This window comes from Poeciliopsis prolifica, unplaced genomic scaffold, assembly GCF_027474105.1.
Source record: "Poeciliopsis prolifica strain line A6 unplaced genomic scaffold, Auburn_PproV2 SCAFFOLD038, whole genome shotgun sequence".
In the NCBI taxonomy this organism is placed as follows: Eukaryota; Metazoa; Chordata; class Actinopteri; order Cyprinodontiformes; family Poeciliidae; genus Poeciliopsis; species Poeciliopsis prolifica.
Window position 1 is genome coordinate 3,068,974 of NW_026562413.1, and position 18,950 is coordinate 3,087,923.

Consider the following 18,950-nt stretch of genomic DNA (forward strand, 5'->3'; position numbering starts at 1 on the left):
TTTTTTTTTTTTTTTTTGTCTATGTCAAAGAATGGAAACCAGTTATTATAATTTTGCCTTTTCCATGTTCTGAAAAATAACTCCACAACATGATGTTTCTACTTCCATACTTTGAAGTGTTTCATTTTGCTCTATACTTCACGGCAAATTTTGCACATATGTTTGCACGCTTTTTCTTCGGCAGTGGAGTGGAGTCTTGTGCTGTGAATATGCATAGACTCAATTGCAGTTCACTGTATTGCATTTAAATGTCTTGGAAAAGCTTATTTTGCAATTCTTTGGTAAGAAATCATCATTTTAGTTAGAACTAAAGCAGATGTCATTTATTTTATTGATCCCAATACATATTCTTTGTTTCATTCATAAGCTGATTTGTTCAAGAATTTGAATATATTGTTTTTGCATATGTGGATTACTTGAGCTAAACACCTAAAAGTGTTACTTTTATCTCTGTTATTTTGATGTTTAAACAATACAAGTCATACAGAAAGATTTCTGAAGATGAAATTTGATGCATTTTTTCCTAATGCTCACCTCCCATCAAATCAGTTGTCAAAATCTCACCTGAATTCCTGCTTTGAGCCTGGCAGAGGCGAGGAAAAAAAATCCCATTGTAATAACTGAGATAATTTTCATTCTGCAAAGCATCCTCTCTGATGTCTACACTGTGAACAAGTCAATTTGAACCCCTCCCGTTCAGGTCAAAGAATCAGAAAACTACAGCATAATTAGAGTGGCTGAAGTTCACATTTCCTCCCCACACTGTTCAGGAGAACTAATGGTCTTTGTACTCAATTGCTCTTCTCCTCCGGCTATTGTTGACATATTAGATTACTATGCTGTGAAGTTTAATGTGTTTATTGCATCTTTGATGTCATTTTGGAAACACAGCTGAGAATGAAGCACAGCAGGTGGCCCTTTCTGGAATATATCAAACATCACCCTGCGGAAACTGACTTCAGCGTTCCATCAGAATTCCGAATGCGATGCCGAAATCAATTTCAGAATGATGATGAAAAAGGAATTAAAACAAGTCTCATTATCTCTCCTGAAATGCATACCTTACTCTCTAAAACCTTAGTATGTGCTGAGTTTTTTTCCCAATATATGTAGATTCTGTGTGGTTGAACATCAGCATATGTTTTCCCATGAACAAGATGGTGTGGACATGATGGAATATTGTGGAACCAAATGGAATGAGGCTCAAGGTGCAATCGCAGAGGGAAAAAATTTTACTTGCCACCACACACATATTTGTGTACCACATTCACATATACACACAGATCCTCTTTAAGTGCCCTAATCCCCTTTGTGAATCTGTCAGCCTTGTTGTTACAAATACAATAGGATTATTCACGTGTGTGTGTGTGTGCACGGTGTGTACATATCAAAGACAGAGACTGACTGTGGGAGTGTGATTGGTTTGTTTATGAGTGTGTGTGCTGCTATCATGAGCATGAGTGTGTGTGAAGAGAGGGAGAAAGAGTCGCTCTACCGGAATGCTCGAACTCTAAGCCTGTTTTCTCTCCGAAGCAATTTGTTCTCCATTCTTACACTACGAGAGTATGCGTGTGTGTGGGGGTGTGTGTGCGTGTGTGTGTGTGTGCTATAGCAGACTGTGATTGGTTGAGTCTACGGGTCTCATAAAGACGATGTCATGAAGGAAATTAATGCAATACATCACAAACATACACACCAGCTCACAGACACATGCAGTAGATATACTAAAGTGAAACACACACAAAGCGCAAAGCCTTGTTCCTGCCATGGGGCACTTCTGTAAATAATACTGAAAGCGGGAGAGGAACAGAGGAGAATAAAGGAGTAGAAGACATGGGGAAATATAAATTATGTGTTAAGAAATCCGACACACAACACTCCAATCAGAGTAATGGAGACACAGTTGTGTGACAAGTAGAATTTCTATTGAAAATACTTGTAACTGGAACATCAATATTAATGTAATTGGTTCCATTAAGAAAAATGGAACCAACTTTTGGCAGATCAATTTCCTGCAGACAGTTGAACCTCCTCCCCAGTTTCAAGCAATTTGTAACCACAGATTTTCTTTGAGGTATTTAGCTCTATCCGTCATCCCTTCAACTCTGACCGGCTTCCTTTACACTGCAGAAGGAATGCCTTCGTCAGAGCAGAAGACTGCTGCCATATCGTCCCAAATGTAGAAAGAGCCAAAAAAAAAAAAAAAAAATTGTCTGGAGACGCAAAAAATTAAAAGCCACTCCTTGGCTATTTTCGTCTTTTCCCCTTTGCTGTCCATGGCCCACCACACACCCGTTGCTTTGTTTACAACAGCCACCTGCCTCACACCCCACCCAGCTGAAAGAAACATCACAGGCTATGACGCAAATATTTGTTGACAGAAATGTTGAAATTGAATATTTATCTTGCACATTTTTATAACTTTGGAAAACGTTACGAATAACTGTTATGTTTGTCCTCCTACAAAAACCATATTAAAACAAAAAATATATTACCCAACACCATCTTTTTCCATTTTCAAAACTTTTTGAAAAAGCTCCAGAGAGCCATTAGGGCAGCGAATTGCCGACCCCTGCACTAGGGCCTGGTACAAGTACAATACTGTATTCCATTGGGATTTTCTGACACAGACAACACACAATTGTGCATAACTATAAAACACTTGGAAATAAATTTTTTTTTAAAAAGTAGAAAAAATCACAAAATTTACCAAAATAAAGGTAAAAGGGTTGCCAGTGCTTCACATTTCCATTTATGTCCAGTCTTTGTGCTGTTCTCACACATGAGCGTGCTTTCACCTAAACTATTTCAGTGCAGCTCCGGCTGTGTGTGAAGGGTTGTTGTTAACCTCCTTTCAGGAAGTCTAATGTATTTTGTACCCAGTAACAAGTTTTCTCCCAGTATTGTCGTGTTTATCCTTGTCTTAAATTTGACCAGCTTTTATGTATGCTGATGGAAAGCATTAGTTGTTAGATGTTAGTTTTCCACCACACACAGCACATTGCTTGTTGATAAAAAAAATAAATAAATAAAAATGTTTCCATCTGAGCAGAACACTATCTTGCACATGTTTGCTGTGGCATCTACAAGCTAGTGAGATAGAGCTTCTTATGTCGTCTTTCCACTCTTCCAGAAAGGTCAATTTTGTGCACACTTAACAGTTACAATGAGCCTACTGCATACTTCTCTAATCTAAGCACAGTTTTGTTAAACACTAAAGCCTTGGTAGGTTTGTAGTGATAGCTTACTAACTTAGTGACTTATGTAGGCCTTGGTCTGCATTGAACTTTATGGAGACCAAAGACTTCAGAAGTCTACGTAATTAAAGATGAATGGAAATGCAATTGCATTTTTCTGATTTGTATTTGTAAATGGTTCTGAAAGCCATGTCCCTTTTCATTTTATTGTAGAACTAGACACGTGTGTTTGTTTATTATATGAGATCCAACTTAAATACATTGAAGTTTATTATTTTTGCATGACACAAAAGGGGAAAAGGTTAAAGTTTTGTAATTGACGTCCTACATCATTACGCTTTATTAAACCCAATTCATGGATTTTTTTTTTTTTTTTTTTTTTTTTTTGTATTGTGAGTATTTCTATGATTTCCATTACTATAATACTAATTTTCCCCACCATTGTAAATTTCTAAAACTTGGGCTTCAAAAAGCAAGGTGGCAGCTTGTTTGTTTCCTGTAAGACAGACACAATGATTTATTCATACATTTCAGTGCAATTTTGTAATATTTTTATTACCTTCAAGCAGAGTTTGACCACCTGATATTGCAGCTTCAATGTGAACATGTAGTAGAGATTTTATGCATGTACAGTAGGATGGTGCAGCAGTTTATCTGCCTTCCCCAGCTGTCTCTAGCAAAAGTCTGCAAAAGCACCAAGTAAAAATGAGGACAGGGAGTGGAAATGATCAGCAACTCCATCACAGTAGCTCTGCACAAAATTAATTCACCAATCATCCACTGACCAGAGTTAGTCGGTTTACACTTTAGCTCTGAAAAAATAAATCCACTTTACTAAATTGTGTAGCACCTCAAAACTCTGCAATGCATTATTTTAATAGCTCTTTTTAAAGACAATTTAGTTCCTTCACTTCTTGACATGATAGCAGTTTAAATAGACAGCTGGCAAAGTTTTACAAAGTCTTTTATCCTTGAAAGATGCCTGTCAGTAACAAAAAGAGAAGAGTCAGCGAGTTCTTGCCAGTTATTTTCAGAAGCTCCTTGTTGACTTGTGTTAAGGTGGTAAAATGTATTATGAACATTTATAACAACCTATAGTTACAATAGCTAATCATATCCATATAATAATAATAATATAATCCAATAAAATTGTCCTTCATAATATTTGGATTATTCAGAAAACCTTCTGGCACTCTCCAGACTGACCAAATGAAATCGATTGGTCTTGTGGTTTGTACTTCAAAGCAACTCTAAAAAATATGTTTATCATTTTGTATTTGGAGTCTTTTTAGCACTTAATGCTACAAATGCGGGCAACATTTAAGCATGCTTTGTACAATTCTGACTACACACATCTCTTTTATTGAAATACATTTAAGCATTGCTCTCTGGTTCAGATGAGGTTCCTTGTCCAAAATGGTTCTTTAATTTAGGCCTCTGAGATTTGTGCAGATGTTAATGTTTTATTGTATCTGTGTCATTCCAGAAATAGACAAAGAGAGTTGCGGTGACCCTGGGACCCCTCTCTACGGAATAAGAGAGGGCGACAGCTTCTCAAACGGGGGAATCCTGAGGTTTGAGTGCCAGTTTGGCTTCGAGCTGATCGGAGAAAAAACCATCTCCTGCCAAGATAACAACCAGTGGTCTGCGAACATACCCATATGTATATGTAAGCACTAAAATTAGATGGGAATAATTCATGACATCTGGGCTGGCATGTTCTTGATATCTTTCTCTCTGACCTGTCACCATGGTGACAAGACAGAGATTATTATGGCCTAGGGCAGATGATGACCGATGACACTCAGAAGATGAATATTTAACAGAAATTATCTGAGCGTGTGTGTGTTTTCTCTCTTCCTCCTGCAGTCCCCTGCATGTCCAACTTCACAGCTCCCTCAGGAACAGTCCTCTCCCCAGATTACCCAGAAGGCTACGGGAACAACATGAATTGTGTCTGGCTCATCCAGTCTGATCCAGGCTCGAGAATCCACTTGGCATTTAATGATTTCGACCTTGAGGCGCCGTACGATTCCCTGACTGTGAAAGATGGCGAGACAAATGATGCCCCTGTCATCGGGAGGTTCTCCGGAGCCGAGAGTCCATCCCACCTGACGTCTAACACCAACACTCTGAGGCTGGAGTTTCAGGCCGATCACTCCATGTCTGGGAGAGGATTTAATATCACTTACAGCAGTATGTTTCAGTTCCAGCTCTTCGTCATTTGAAACCACACCCAAGTCTGATGACTGCCAATTCTATAAAATCAGGAATTTGTTTAAATAGAGCCTAACAACATAAATTAGGCTAAAATATCTCTAAAAGAAGGTTTTAATGCCCTCATCAAATAAAGAAAAGTTAAAGAACGAATGAGAAACAAATCCGCTGATATGAATCTGGAGAGATTCAAAAAAAAACTTAATTATCCACAAATGGCAGACACTGTTGTATAATATCAATGCACAGTGAATAAGACAAATAAAATTACAGCAAGGTTCATAATTTACCAATCTATCTATACCATATGGAGCAAGCATGAAATTTATGGTCACTTCTTAATGTCAAAATTTGTTTTATAGCTTTTAAAAATATTTAATCTACCTCAACAATCAGCAGCCAGGCACTTCTTCAAGCTTTTATTAGTGCTCTAAAACTTAGGCTAACTAGATTTTTTTGTCTTTTTTAAAGAAATCATGGAAATGATACAGCAAAATTTCATGCATGAGTGGTGCATAAAAGATGGCAAAAAGAAAATGAAATGAAATCACAAATCAAAGAAGATTGAAGCAGAAGTTATGAGGGAAGAAAACATTGGACTTCTGCTAGCAGCCGGTTATTGGAGTATGAGAAACAATCAGCAGAGGTGTAAAAAGAAAGGAAATGAATAAAGAAAGAACAAAAGATTGAAACTGTCATTTCAATGAATATTTATGATGGGACTTTTGAAATGCCATCAAAAATAAGAGAAACATTAAAATTGTAAAATTACTTTTCCTACATATTTATTGATATAATTTTTTCTAATCTCAAAAATATCATTGTATACATGTCTTCTTGATGATTTTTTAAAAATATATATATATTTACAGCATTTGGCCACAATGAGTGTCCGGACCCTGGTATTCCCATCAATGCTCGTCGCTTTGGAGACAGCTTCCAGCTTGGCAGCTCCATCTCTGTGGTGTGTGAGGATGGTTTCATTAAAACCCAGGGAACCGAGACCATCTCCTGTCAGCTAGAACGGGGAAAAGTCATGTGGAGTGGGCCCATTCCTAAATGCGAAGGTAAATAATGACAAGATTGCTGGCTAAGCTATTATATAAGGACCAGTATGTCATCCAAGATATCATTATGCACTACTGCGCTATATTTCTTTGCTGTCGAAAAGAAGCATAATACAGAAGGAAGTTACATGAGGAGTGTTAGTTCCTGTAGCTTGCAAACATATTCATATCCTGTGAACTTTGTCAGTGTCTGACATTAAAACTGACCGGGCTCTGAGTGAAAAATTGTCACAAATGAGCACTTAATTGTGAAGTATAAGGAAAAGGATACATGGTTGTTAAGGTATAATATCCATTTGTAATCTGGTCCTCCGAGTCAATGATTTTGACCTCTTAGAGAGATTTAAAGCCCCAAACATCTTTAGGAATCTTTATTGGCTTTAGATTTGCAAAATATTTAAATGTTCTCTGAATGAGCAATGGAACATTATTGTTTGATTGCTTCCTGAGATTACCATTTAAAATAATAAAAATAAAATAAATCTAGGTCATATTTTCAGGTATGCTTTGATCTAAATTATGCAGATGCCGCTTTAGCTCCAGGTGTATGATTGTTGTTTTGCTACAAGGTGAACCTTAAGCCCATCCTTAAGGTTTTTGCAGCCCCCAACAGGTTTTCTTCCAGGATTGTCCTATATTCAGCATAATCTTTCAGTCATCAACTCCGACCAGCTTCCTTGATCCTGCTGAAGTTAAGCATCCTCACAGGACGATGCTGGGTAGCATTGTGTGGTTCAGGGGGGATCTTAAATTTCAGCTCTCTACTATGTACAGCATATAGTTCAAACAATAGTAGTCTCATCTGACCAGAGATGCTTCTTCCACATGTTTGTATTGTATTGCTTTTATCCCCCACTTTATCAGAATGGCTGAATTTATGTCGTGCACATATTTGTCCTGTTGACAGATTCTTTCACCTGAGCAAAGGTTCTCAGCAATTCCTCCAGAGTTCCTATAGTTCATTTAGTTGCCTCGATTAGTAATGCTCCCCTTGCTTGTAATACATAGCAACCATATTTTAACTGAGAATAAGCTGCACACTGATGAACCTCTTTTTTATGAATCAAGTGACATCTGGAGGCGGTTTGGTTGCACTGGACTTTATTCTGAGGTGTCAGCAAAATACAAATGCACACTGTACGATATTAAGTCAGGACATGTCCATTGTAGCTGACAGCTGCTGTTAATAAAAACTTCCTTTTTGTAGAAATGAGTCTTGGCAATTTTCCTCCAGGTTGTAAAGACTCATTCTATTTTTCTATTTTTTGTCATTTAAATTTTTCTCATCCAATTTTTACAAACCTGAATAAAGTGGCTTCACACATTGAGTTAAACTTTAATAGGAACATGTTTAACATGCTAATGCTATTGGATTACTGCATTGCATATTTATTTTAATTAAAATGAACTCTTCCTGATTCCTTTTGAAGTAATTCTAAATTGTTCATAGCATTCATAATGATAATGGTTTTAGAAACTTATGCATTTAACTTTTAACAATAAATCACAATGCACTTTACCTATAAGTGGTACATATTTTATGGCACTCTTACATTGCATATAATGCCCAACTCATCTGCACACACTAAATGAAACATGAAATTAAACTCAGACTATTATGTGTAGCATTTGTAGTTTAATTACGGTTGGAAGATTTTCTTCTGCAAATTGTGATTTTTTTGCTGAAAAGGAATCAAATGACATAATAATTACATTACATTAACAATTCAATTCAAATTTTCAGAGAAATACTTTGGATAAAAACAAAGCATGTTAGCCACATTAATGTGAAAATACATTCAGCTGATGAGATGATACACAATATTGATCAAAAACAGAGGTGACAATATTATTAGTTTTTAAGGCATCTCAGATTAGATAACTTTACTTATTCACAACATGGAGCGAAATTCATTGTCAAATACACACAGCTATGAGTTTCCGTTTAAGCGAGATTTGGTGTATTTCAAATTGGGTGTAGTGTGTTTCAAATGCTTTGCCATTTAGCAGTCAAGTCAATTTGTTATGAACAGTATACATTGTCCCAAGAAATACTTTATTCTAACATGTAAACATAGCCTACTGGTTTAAGAAGCTTGATCTTGTGGAAAAAAAAGACAAGAATCAATAATTTCATATTTTTGTCTAAAAGATTGCCTCTTTTTCTCAAACTCAACTTGCCGTTTTATCACATTTTATATATCTGACTAGGCCATTTTAGATGATTACCTTTTATTTCTACTTGAGTAGTAGAAAAATATGTTAAAGTGAGGGCTACTTTACTCACCTCCGATCCTAAAGTTCCACATTTTGCCAAACAAAATTGAGCTGAGTGGAAGAGAGTTGCTGGTTGCGGAAGCACAAATTTTCTTGAGTGGAAAAGCGTGGATCTTTTATACAAGTAGTAAGGCACTGAACCATCAAAAATAACAAATAGTTTATGAAACGGATGCAGATCTTATATCCAAGTGAATAATAAACTTTTTTAATTCCATACTGCTGATGTGAACTCGAAATCATTACAAACTCTGCACAGTTGCATTATGTGATGAATCAACTGCAGTCAGTTCAGTAGCTGTGATTGTGCTTTGATGTTACTGTGAAGTTTGGTGCTAACCAATGCACCAGCCTTGAAGAAGATGGCATAAAGTAGTAATTGACTTGCCTGCCTTTCAGCTTCTGCTGGAGATGATTCGCCAATCTAAGCTGCATGTAAATCTTTCAGAATATGCATGTTGCTATTTCTCATACATTACTCATCAGACTGTACTTACATGTAGACCCAGATTATGCTCGAGTGTTCCCATTTTTCCATCTCTGACATCCCTCCTCCCTGCTCCTCCTCTCTTCCAGCGCCATGTGGCGGCCACTACTCTGCTCCTAGTGGGATCATTCTGTCTCCTGGGTGGCCCGGTTACTACAAAGACTCCCTCAGCTGCGAGTGGGTGATCGAAGCTGAGCCAGGACGTTCCATCAAGATCACATTTGACAGGCGAGCCATAAAATTATTTTGTGTTGCATATTACCAAACCCCTCAGAGCAACGCGCTTTTGACAGGCATATTTTAACAAGAAGTTTATGAGGTTTTACAAAGAAAATAGGAATCTCTTTAATGTTATAGGCTATAAAATTGTGAACGGCTGCTTATTTATGAGAAGGCATCAGTATTTGTTTTATAGTGCACAATTATTTGAGCTCTGATTTGAATGGAGTGCACAAAACATTTCCTTAAATCAGTATATATAACTTTTAATATTTTTCACTTTAAAAGTTAAAAATTAGTGGATATTATCACAAAGACTAGCAAATTTTAATCTCGAAAGTTTGAATTTAAGTTGAATTAATTGTCAGGGCAATCTAATGTTATCCTTTTACAGGTTCCAGACAGAGTTGGGTTATGACTTCCTCGAGATCCATGACGGGCCGAACCTCCTATCGCCTCTGGTTGGCTCCTTTAATGGCACCCAGGTGCCCCAGTTCCTATTTAGCAGCAGCAACTTCCTTTATCTCCTGTTTACCACTGATAACAGCCGCTCCAACGTTGGCTTCAAAATACTCTACGAAAGTAAGTTGGAGAAAATGCACTTTGTGTGCCTGAGCTGACTGGAAATAATGTTGTTCCTGCAGGTTCTTGGGGGGGAGGGGGGGAAATGACCTATATTCACACACAATGTACTTTTGGAGATTATACTTATAGTAAGCGAGCATTATGCAACAATAATACATCTGACTATCTAACCGGTATAGTCAGGACAACTATGATCAATGTTTGTAGAAAAATAAATAGATTTGTCAGGCATTTTTTGAGCAAATCAGCTAAACTGAATTTTGTTTGTTTTGTTTTCCTTTTTTCTTAAAAAAATACACTTATTCAGGTGTTACAGTGGACAGCTATTCATGCCTCGATCCTGGTATTCCTGTCAATGGTATTCGTTATGGACAAGATTTTTCCATCGGATCCACAGTTTCATTTGGCTGTGATTCAGGCTACAGACTCAGCCACGAAGAACCACTGGTGTGTGAAAAGAACCACTGGTGGAGCCACCCCTTACCAACATGTGACGGTAAATCTTTCCAAAGCACACCTTTTTTTCTTCAAATGCGTGCTTTCCCTTCATTATCCTTGGACAATCTTAGAATAGTTTGGTGGAAATCTGATCGGTCCTTCTGCCAGAACTTGTTTAACTAGGATTTGTAGGTCACCTTGCCGACACACATCTTTTCAGCAATATTCACAGATTTGCTTTGAAACAAAGAACTGCATCAGAACTTAGTGATGGCCACTAAAAAATATTGATTTTGTTACCCTTAAGATAAATCATCCACATGTGAAGACCAACCATAACTATATTCTTTCACTTCATATGTCCTACTTTCTGTTGAACCACCACATTAAATATCAATAGAAAGCATAACATGTTGAATTTGTAATTTCCCAAAAATGTGAAGAAGGGCTACGAATAATTTTGGAAGGCATACTGTCCAGTACTATGTAAGGGCTGAACAAATTCTTTGTAAGACGACATCACTGCTCTGTTTTAACAAATGCGGTCTTCCGCAGCAGCTGTGATGTGCTCGTGTTCTGTGCTTTCATGGTTTGCAGCTGTTCAGCACACCCTCGCCTGTCAAGTTGACTTCTAAGACTTTAAAATCAGGGACCATCTCTTTCCTCCACTCTCCAGTCAAGCTGTCAAGCAAGTGCAACTCTGCAGTATGGTTGTGACTATCCCAGATAAAAGAAATCCCAGCTTTACGAGTTTTAGTTGCAAGCACTGGGATGTCAAGGTAATGCTGTTGATTCCTTTACCAGCCACTAATATAATCAAACCACTTCCTGGTGGCATATCAGACAAGGTGGAGCGTTTGGTGGCTTTATTTATGTCAGCCAAACAGAAGAAGCGCCCACATCATTCATTGTCTTCATCTGAGCAGCAAGCAACAGGCGCATTCTTGGACCAAGATGAGGATTACTTATTTTCTTTTCTCATCCTGAACACCGCTGTCTCATGACGATAGTGTTACACTCTATGCTGGTGCTGCTCTGCTCAGGCTCATACGACTCGTAGGCGTCTTGCTGTCAGCTGCCTGCCTTTCGAGACTAATCAAACACCATAGATACCCTTGACTGAAAAACAAGACGCACGCAGTGAAACGGGAATATTTGCCTTGACATTGGAGCAAGGACAAGACGCTGCACGCTTTCTTTGGAGCACACAAAAACTACAAACAGGGCTGTTTATCTGATAATATTCTCTTTCATCTGATAGAGCAAAAAAAAAAAAAAACTTGTTCCAGTTTTCAAAGATGACTTGAAAAATAAATGATTAAAAATTGGCTAGAAACTTTGATTTTTTTTTATTATTTTTTTTTTTATTATGGTTACCCAAAATAACCAAAATAAAAAAAAGGTCTAAGTAATTGTGGTAACAATTTTAAAATATATGTGCCACTCATATTTTGTGAGAAAAGTTATGTGGTATTCAACAGCAAAACCACTAACTAAAGTGTGTTTGCTTTGAATGCTGCCATGTCTGCGATAATCTAAAGAAAAGATTAGACGTCAGCATGCGCACACAGCCGTGAATGTGCACTTTAAGTATGCATGTGTGCTTATGGCTTCTTTATCCATGTGCGCCCTGTCACCTTCTCTCCTGTGTGAACCGAGAACACAGGAAGGTTTGAGGTAAGGTTGACGAGAGCCTGTGTTGCCTGTCACCTCCTCTCTCTTCTTTCTCAAATCAGAAGCCTGAGGTGGTGGTGGGGGGGCACATGAGGGAGGCTGGGGAGGAGAGAAACCTGTCTTTCTCCTCGCCCGTCTCGCTCACTTCCAATCTCAGTGGTGCAGGAGAGGTGGGAGGAAAAGATGGATGCGTCACTGCAGCATCACTATAGTGGCAGCCTGCATACTATAGCTTGGTGGCTCTTTTGCGTTGGAAATCCCATCGTTCAATTTTACCAGGAGTGTTTTTCCTCTGAGAATATGGTTTGAGCACAATATCCTGCATACCATTAAATGTAAAGTGCCTGGAAAAACTGCGTATGCCTTTACTCATGTCAAAACCAACGTTATCTAAAATGTCGACAAGAATGAATTTGGTTTGATGTGAAACCCCCTTATCTGTGGGAAAACTAAGAGTGGGCATCACTACCATGCATCTTCCTGTGGGAAATATGAGCTGGTCAGAGCTGAGGGGAAGTTGACTGGGGCAAAGGATCACATTTGAGCAGATTTAACTGCAGCTATGAATGTGGGCTGTGGGTGTTTTTTTCTGTTTTGATGCAAATCATTTTAGCTGCAATACACATTTTAGGTGATGAAGCATCTTTGTCATCTTCCTTGTGGAAAGTGTTAAATGAATGTTAATTTGGCTGAAATGCACCGTGCTCCCTGCCATTTCCCCTTTAAGCAGGAGATATTGCCAAACTAACACCACACATCTCACATTGCCCTCACTCCTAAACATGGAGGTGGCAGGATCAACTTTTCTTTCACACAGAGAAGTAAATAGGCATTTATTTCAGCACAGGCAACGCATAAAACAATGATAACTATGATTATATTTGTGGGGCATCTAAATTAAAACTGTTAATAGGCTTTTAAAATCATTATTGAGACTTAGAGATACAGACAAACTTTGTAAGCTGGTAGGAGCTACAGTATATACAGTGTAATCTTGTTACAGTAAACCTGTTACAGATAAAACACAATTATGCTAAAAATGTTATTTATTGAAGTGCAAATGTGGCTGAATCCAACCATAGAATCACATTTTGGGGAGTTTATTACTAAAATGTTTTGAAAACTAGCTACTAATTCTCATCTACTTTCTAAAGTGCTACTTAATTTTCGTATATTATACTAAATTCCAATAGAAAGCTTGATTTGTTGTTGTTGTTGTGAAACGTAATATGGAAAAGTTCAAGAAATATGTCCACTGTTAAAAGGGTCTGTATGCAATCCGTCTATACAAATAACCAGTAAGCAATTGAAGCTCTATTTATTGATGCATTAAATTTATGAAAAGCATCAACACAGAGAGTCAAATGAGCCCTAAAAAGTCCTGCTGAAAGCAAATGTTGTTTGTGATGTACATTTGCAGAGACGACAGTGAGTTACATTTATTCGACTGATGAAAGTCTGTAAATAAATTTGAAAAGGAAAGTGACGAGATGATCCCACCAGCCGAACAGAATCTTTGAAAGCAGTGAGTTTTCAAAATTCAGAACTGAGCTTTTTCATGAATGGTTTATCAGTTGGACTTTCCCTAACCTGGGATATGTTAAGCATTGCATTAAATATGCAGAAGCTCCAAATTATATCAAACAAATATTTGAATGAGTCAAATTTGGGGAAATCCTCATTTTACGTAAAATGAAATATTAAGATTTCTGTGCGCATGTGTGTATGTTCATTCTTGCTATGTATTTGTTTAGTTTGGAAGTATTCTCACTCCTCACCAGATTCTGTTCAAACCACAGCAGTTAAATGTGAACACCCTGACGCCCTGTAGTGGTTTGAGCTTACTTTCACTCCCTTGGTGACCTGTTGCAGTGGTTGTAGCAATGCACGGCAAGCTCAAAGAAATTCCCTGTGCACTGCAAACTTTATTGCAAGTGAAACCAGATTTAAGTTTTGGATTCACTTGCCAAATTTGGTGGTTTATTCTGAAAGCATGGGTAGTCCCTTCTTAAATGTCAAGAAAACTTCAGCTAAGCATTCAGACCCGAACTTGCAGCAACTCTTCACCCGATGCACTGTAACTGTAATGCCATGGCATTTTGTCGCTTTATTGTAAAACAATTTTGCTCTTCCTTCCAACATTTAGTATAAAATCTGAGCTGAAGAGAGCGGAACTGAAGTAACTGCCGACAAATAGTATGCACACGTTAAATGCACAAAATGAGCAACAGAGTTTTCCATGTTTTTCAGACCTGATATCTGTGCAAATACAGCTTTCACCCTGTATCATAATGTGCATGAGCTGAAACGCTCTGAGTTTTGTGCTGAAACCATGCTGTTTGGTTTCAAATGGTTAACATCTGTTCTGTCAATGAAAATTAACCGAAAAAATGTGAAAATAACCCTGGGAAACAATTTTGACCTTGTGTTCTTGAAGTGTTTACATCTTATACCTTGGAAACGATCTAAGGAACTCATACAAGCAGATTTAAAATCTTTACATCAGCACAAACACTTCCAGACCAGATGGTCACCATCTAACAATGGAGCTTTGTATTTCAAATATTAACTTCAGTTGTGTGCTTCCCACACACTCCCTTGCAAACGTTAAGTTCAGTGCATATATTTCATTTGTTTGATGAGCATTAGGTAGGTTTTATACAGAGGCAGGCTCAACAACGAAGAACAAAGAATTCATATTTTACTCCAGTAATCAATGCTGGACACAATAAAAGAAGCACTGAGCTTTAAATTGTGTTAAGTCGCAGCTTGGACCTTCAAGGCCCATATTTAATTGTAAACAAACTGTTTATACATCACTTGTTATGAGCTTGCACAGATTTGCTTTTCAGTTTTCCTAGAACACTGCTTGTCTTCTTCTTGCTTCATGCTGTGCGTTTATGGCTTGGGGATATTGTTTCAGACCAATGAAGGTCAACAATAGAGGCCGCTAACAACAACAGTGTAGATGCGTCTGTTGCATTATCTCACAAAGGAGAACTTCCTCATTAAGAAGAAACAAAACAACATCATCAGCATCACAAAGGTCTCCAGTTTTTTTTTTTTGTTTGTTTGTTTGTTTGTTTTTTTCAAAACTGGTTTTAAGGCAAGTTGAATTTTAAACATCAGGCCTTCAACTTATTAGTGAGGCTGGGTAGAGTTAGATCACAATAGCCCTTGATTGACAGATCAACGGCATCAACTGCCTGTCAACTTTAAAAAGACAAGCATTTTAAACTTCAAATAGTTTAATTACTTTGTTCATTAAAATACTTCAACAAAGTATTAGAAAGCATTATAATAAAGAAAAAAACGATGTACATTCAGATTGTTAAGGAACCAGCACATCTGACATATGTGATTGACATGAACACTGATCATTTTTGTTCGGTCACAGTTTCAGTCACACATATTTCAAGGTGTGACTTGGCTTATATGGCACCTTACCCTGAGTGTCATGTTTTTGGGGGCGTCATAAACATCTACATCAAAGTAAAAGATGATGTGTATTCACTAACTATGTACGGCTATGTGAATGTTTGTATCATGGCAGCAGTCATAAACCAGGGGCTTGGCCAAGGCTGTATTATCACCAGAAGAAGGTTGTGTTTTTTTATAGCAATAGTTTACTTTTATGTCAAAGTTTGAAATAAATAGGAGCTTATACATATCTTTCAGTATATGTGCCCATAATGAACATAATGATAACATCCTCTATTAATCTAGGGCCAAGCCACTACTGTATTTTCAAATTAGTCATAACATTTTAAATACTTATCTCTTAAATACTTAGATAGACACACTTTAAATTGGTGTCTAGTGTTCAAATAGACACCAATTTAAAGTGTGTAACTTTACTCACGGCTCTTAGATTATGTCTTCCTCTGTGGCTCCTGGTCTCTTTCCGTCTGCCTGGCCGGAAGCAGCCATGTGTCAGTATTTGTGTGCATATGCCTCATAGAGGTGGTATTAAAGGTCCATAGGGAAACATTATCTGTTTTAGCAATCAACAATCTGATGCTAACCCTCTCCCTGCCTCCCGTCCCCTGTCTCTGCCCATCTCTCCCTGCCTCTTCCCCTCTCTCCCACACTGTCTCTCTCAATCTATCCAGCACTGTGCGGTGGGGATGTCAGGGGCCCCTGGGGAACCATCCTCAGTCCTGGCTTTCCAGACAGCTACCCTTCATCTCTCAACTGTACCTGGACGGTTGAAGTCAGCCATGGGAAAGGCAAGCGAGCTGCAAAGATCCCCACTTCCTAATAGATAGAGATAGACTGAAACAGTACAGTGTGACACGGCAAGCTCAGTGAATCCAGTTACTTTGTGCCTCAGCAACAAACCTGCATTGCAAGCGTGTTTCCACAAACTCAGAGAGACGCTCCAGATCAATTTATCTGGCAACAGTATCGCTTAATTGCACAACGGTATTTTATTTAGTAAAAAAAAAAATATTTGCAGGATTTGATTTATTTAGTAAATACACTTTTGTTGATTAGAACTTAACATGCATGACCCTGCTCTGCCTTCACATCTCTCCGTTCTTGCGTTTCAAACAGGCGTCCAGTTTCAGTTCAACTCCTTTCATCTTGAGGACCAACATGACTACCTCTTGGTGACCGAGAACGGGAGCTTCCTGCAACCTCTGGCTCGGCTGACCGGCAATGAGATGCCCAGCAACATCAACGCTGGTCTCTATGGCAACTTCAAAGCCCAGCTTCGATTCATCTCTGACTTTTCTATCTCGTACGAAGGATTCAACATAACTTTCTCAGGTATTGTTCTTCCTTGTGGATCAGTCTTAGTAGACTGCAGATTAATTCACAGGGTATTTCTCTTGTCAGCGGTGGATCTATGTTAATGCAAGATTGATTGTCTGTGAATTGCATCCCAGAAGAATGCAAAAGTTAATTCTAAAATTTCATCCAAACCTTGAGAAAAGTATAAATGTGTTTGGAGACAATAGAGAACAAATACTGTCAAAATAATTGTGCAGCAAACTGTAAAACATGTTTATGCTTAAAAGTTTGAATTTATCAACAGTTAAGAGTTAAGAGAGAGGGAAGTTCAAAGTTGCATCTCCCCCTCATAAAAAAACATCCATAGTCGTATTACCCTTTTCAGTGTTTCTATCTCTCCTGTGGAGGAGCTCATGAATCTCAGTCCATGTTGTGGGATGTTTTATAGTCTCCCAGATGGCGTACACTGATAGTCAGAAGGTAACACATGGGAGGTGTCACAAGAGATTCGATTCAAACCTGCTAAAACAAATAAATCAAATACATTTTTTGTTATATTTTGTGAAACAAACTCAGAAAGCTCAGTTGATATAACACAGCAAAGACTGATAAGTTGTTAGCTAATTGTTCATATGCTTAAATAAGAGAATTTGAATATATATTTCTATTAGTAGTTTTTCACAACCTGCTACTTCAATTATTATCCACCAGTAGTGAGACAGAAGGTCTGGTGATGATCTGGTTATTACAGCTTTGAGAATGTCTTGGTTTTGCTTTATTACATTTTCATGTATTTTCGCGTGTTTGAATTTTCAACAGAATACACTCTGGAGCCATGTGAGGACCCTGGGATGCCTAGGTTCGGCCGGAGAAATGGCTACAGTTTTGGGGTCGGAGACACTTTGTCCTTTTCCTGCAACTTAGGGTACCGTCTGGAGGGGGCGCCAGAGTTGATCTGTCTAGGTGGAGGGCGTAGAATGTGGAGTGCTCCTTTACCAAGATGTGTTGGTATGCAATTATATAACTGTGCGTCTGATGTTATGTGTTGGTGTGTCCTATGGATTTGCATTACTACTGCAACTGATGAATCCATGACAAGACTGAATTCTGTTCTCAAACTCCTGAAAGAAAATGTCCAGATATCACTTCAAAATATGATTGTACTTTTCAGCAGGACTATGATCAGAAGCACACAAGTATATCCGCATCTAACTATAGATAAAACAAAAACAAACAGATGTTTGTAAGTAGGCTTGTCAAAGTCTGTACTTAAAATCTGATTGAGATTGTGGCATGGCATTAAACAGGCTGTTTGCTGAATTAAAGTGATTCAGCAAAGCAGAGTTTTATGTATTGTTGAACTTAGATATAGCTCTGTGTTCCAGATTTAAAATTAACACAAAATTAGCTGAATGTGACAATAAAGTGAAATAATTAAAATGAAAAGATGACAAACTTCTGTAGCAGCGATCATGCTGGCTTCGATTGGGGCTATTGTCCTTAAATAAGGGAATAACCTCACAATTTCTCCCAGACCACCAGGGAATTCTTGCCCCCTGCGCCTTGAAGGATTGTATGACTCTAATCCAAAGTATGAACACCATGAACCTGAAACCTCAGGGCAAATAAGGAATGCATAAAATAGGATTTGATCTGGGTGCACATGTAGCAATGAGGGGGATTTGACACTGCCTGCTGCCACACACTCCCACAAGAGGTGTTGTTCTCGCATGGAAAAGTGGAGGAAAATCCAGGCACAGAGATCCGGGCTTAGCGCACACCATGCGGTAATTGAGATTACATGTTAGATCATTTCACACTACAATCCTATTTCCAACTACACATCATATTTGCAGTGGTGGTGTGTATGTCTTAGGTCTTGTCATCAGTGTGACAAGACTGATATTGCAAAGTGAGGTTTTCCGTGTGTCAGTATTTTGTAGCATACTGCAGCTTTCTATATTTAGTTCCCGTATGGTATGTCGTGTTGCATTGCTACGTGACATGATGCTCACTGTGGCACTGAAGGTGAATATCATCAGATGTTAAAGA

General features: G+C 38.1%; 1 protein-coding gene across 1 annotated transcript in view; it reads left to right on the forward strand.

The window, feature by feature from the left end:
• Positions 1-18,950, forward strand: part of csmd3b (CUB and Sushi multiple domains 3b) — a 356,525-nt gene that overhangs the window by 250,597 nt on the left and 86,978 nt on the right. The window contains exons 13-21 of the mRNA XM_055053697.1: positions 4,684-4,866; positions 5,067-5,393; positions 6,287-6,481; positions 9,335-9,473; positions 9,859-10,046; positions 10,357-10,545; positions 16,274-16,390; positions 16,719-16,934; positions 17,718-17,906. Coding sequence (XP_054909672.1) covers positions 4,684-4,866; positions 5,067-5,393; positions 6,287-6,481; positions 9,335-9,473; positions 9,859-10,046; positions 10,357-10,545; positions 16,274-16,390; positions 16,719-16,934; positions 17,718-17,906 — 1,743 coding nt within the window. The remainder of the gene's footprint in view (positions 1-4,683; positions 4,867-5,066; positions 5,394-6,286; positions 6,482-9,334; positions 9,474-9,858; positions 10,047-10,356; positions 10,546-16,273; positions 16,391-16,718; positions 16,935-17,717; positions 17,907-18,950) is intronic.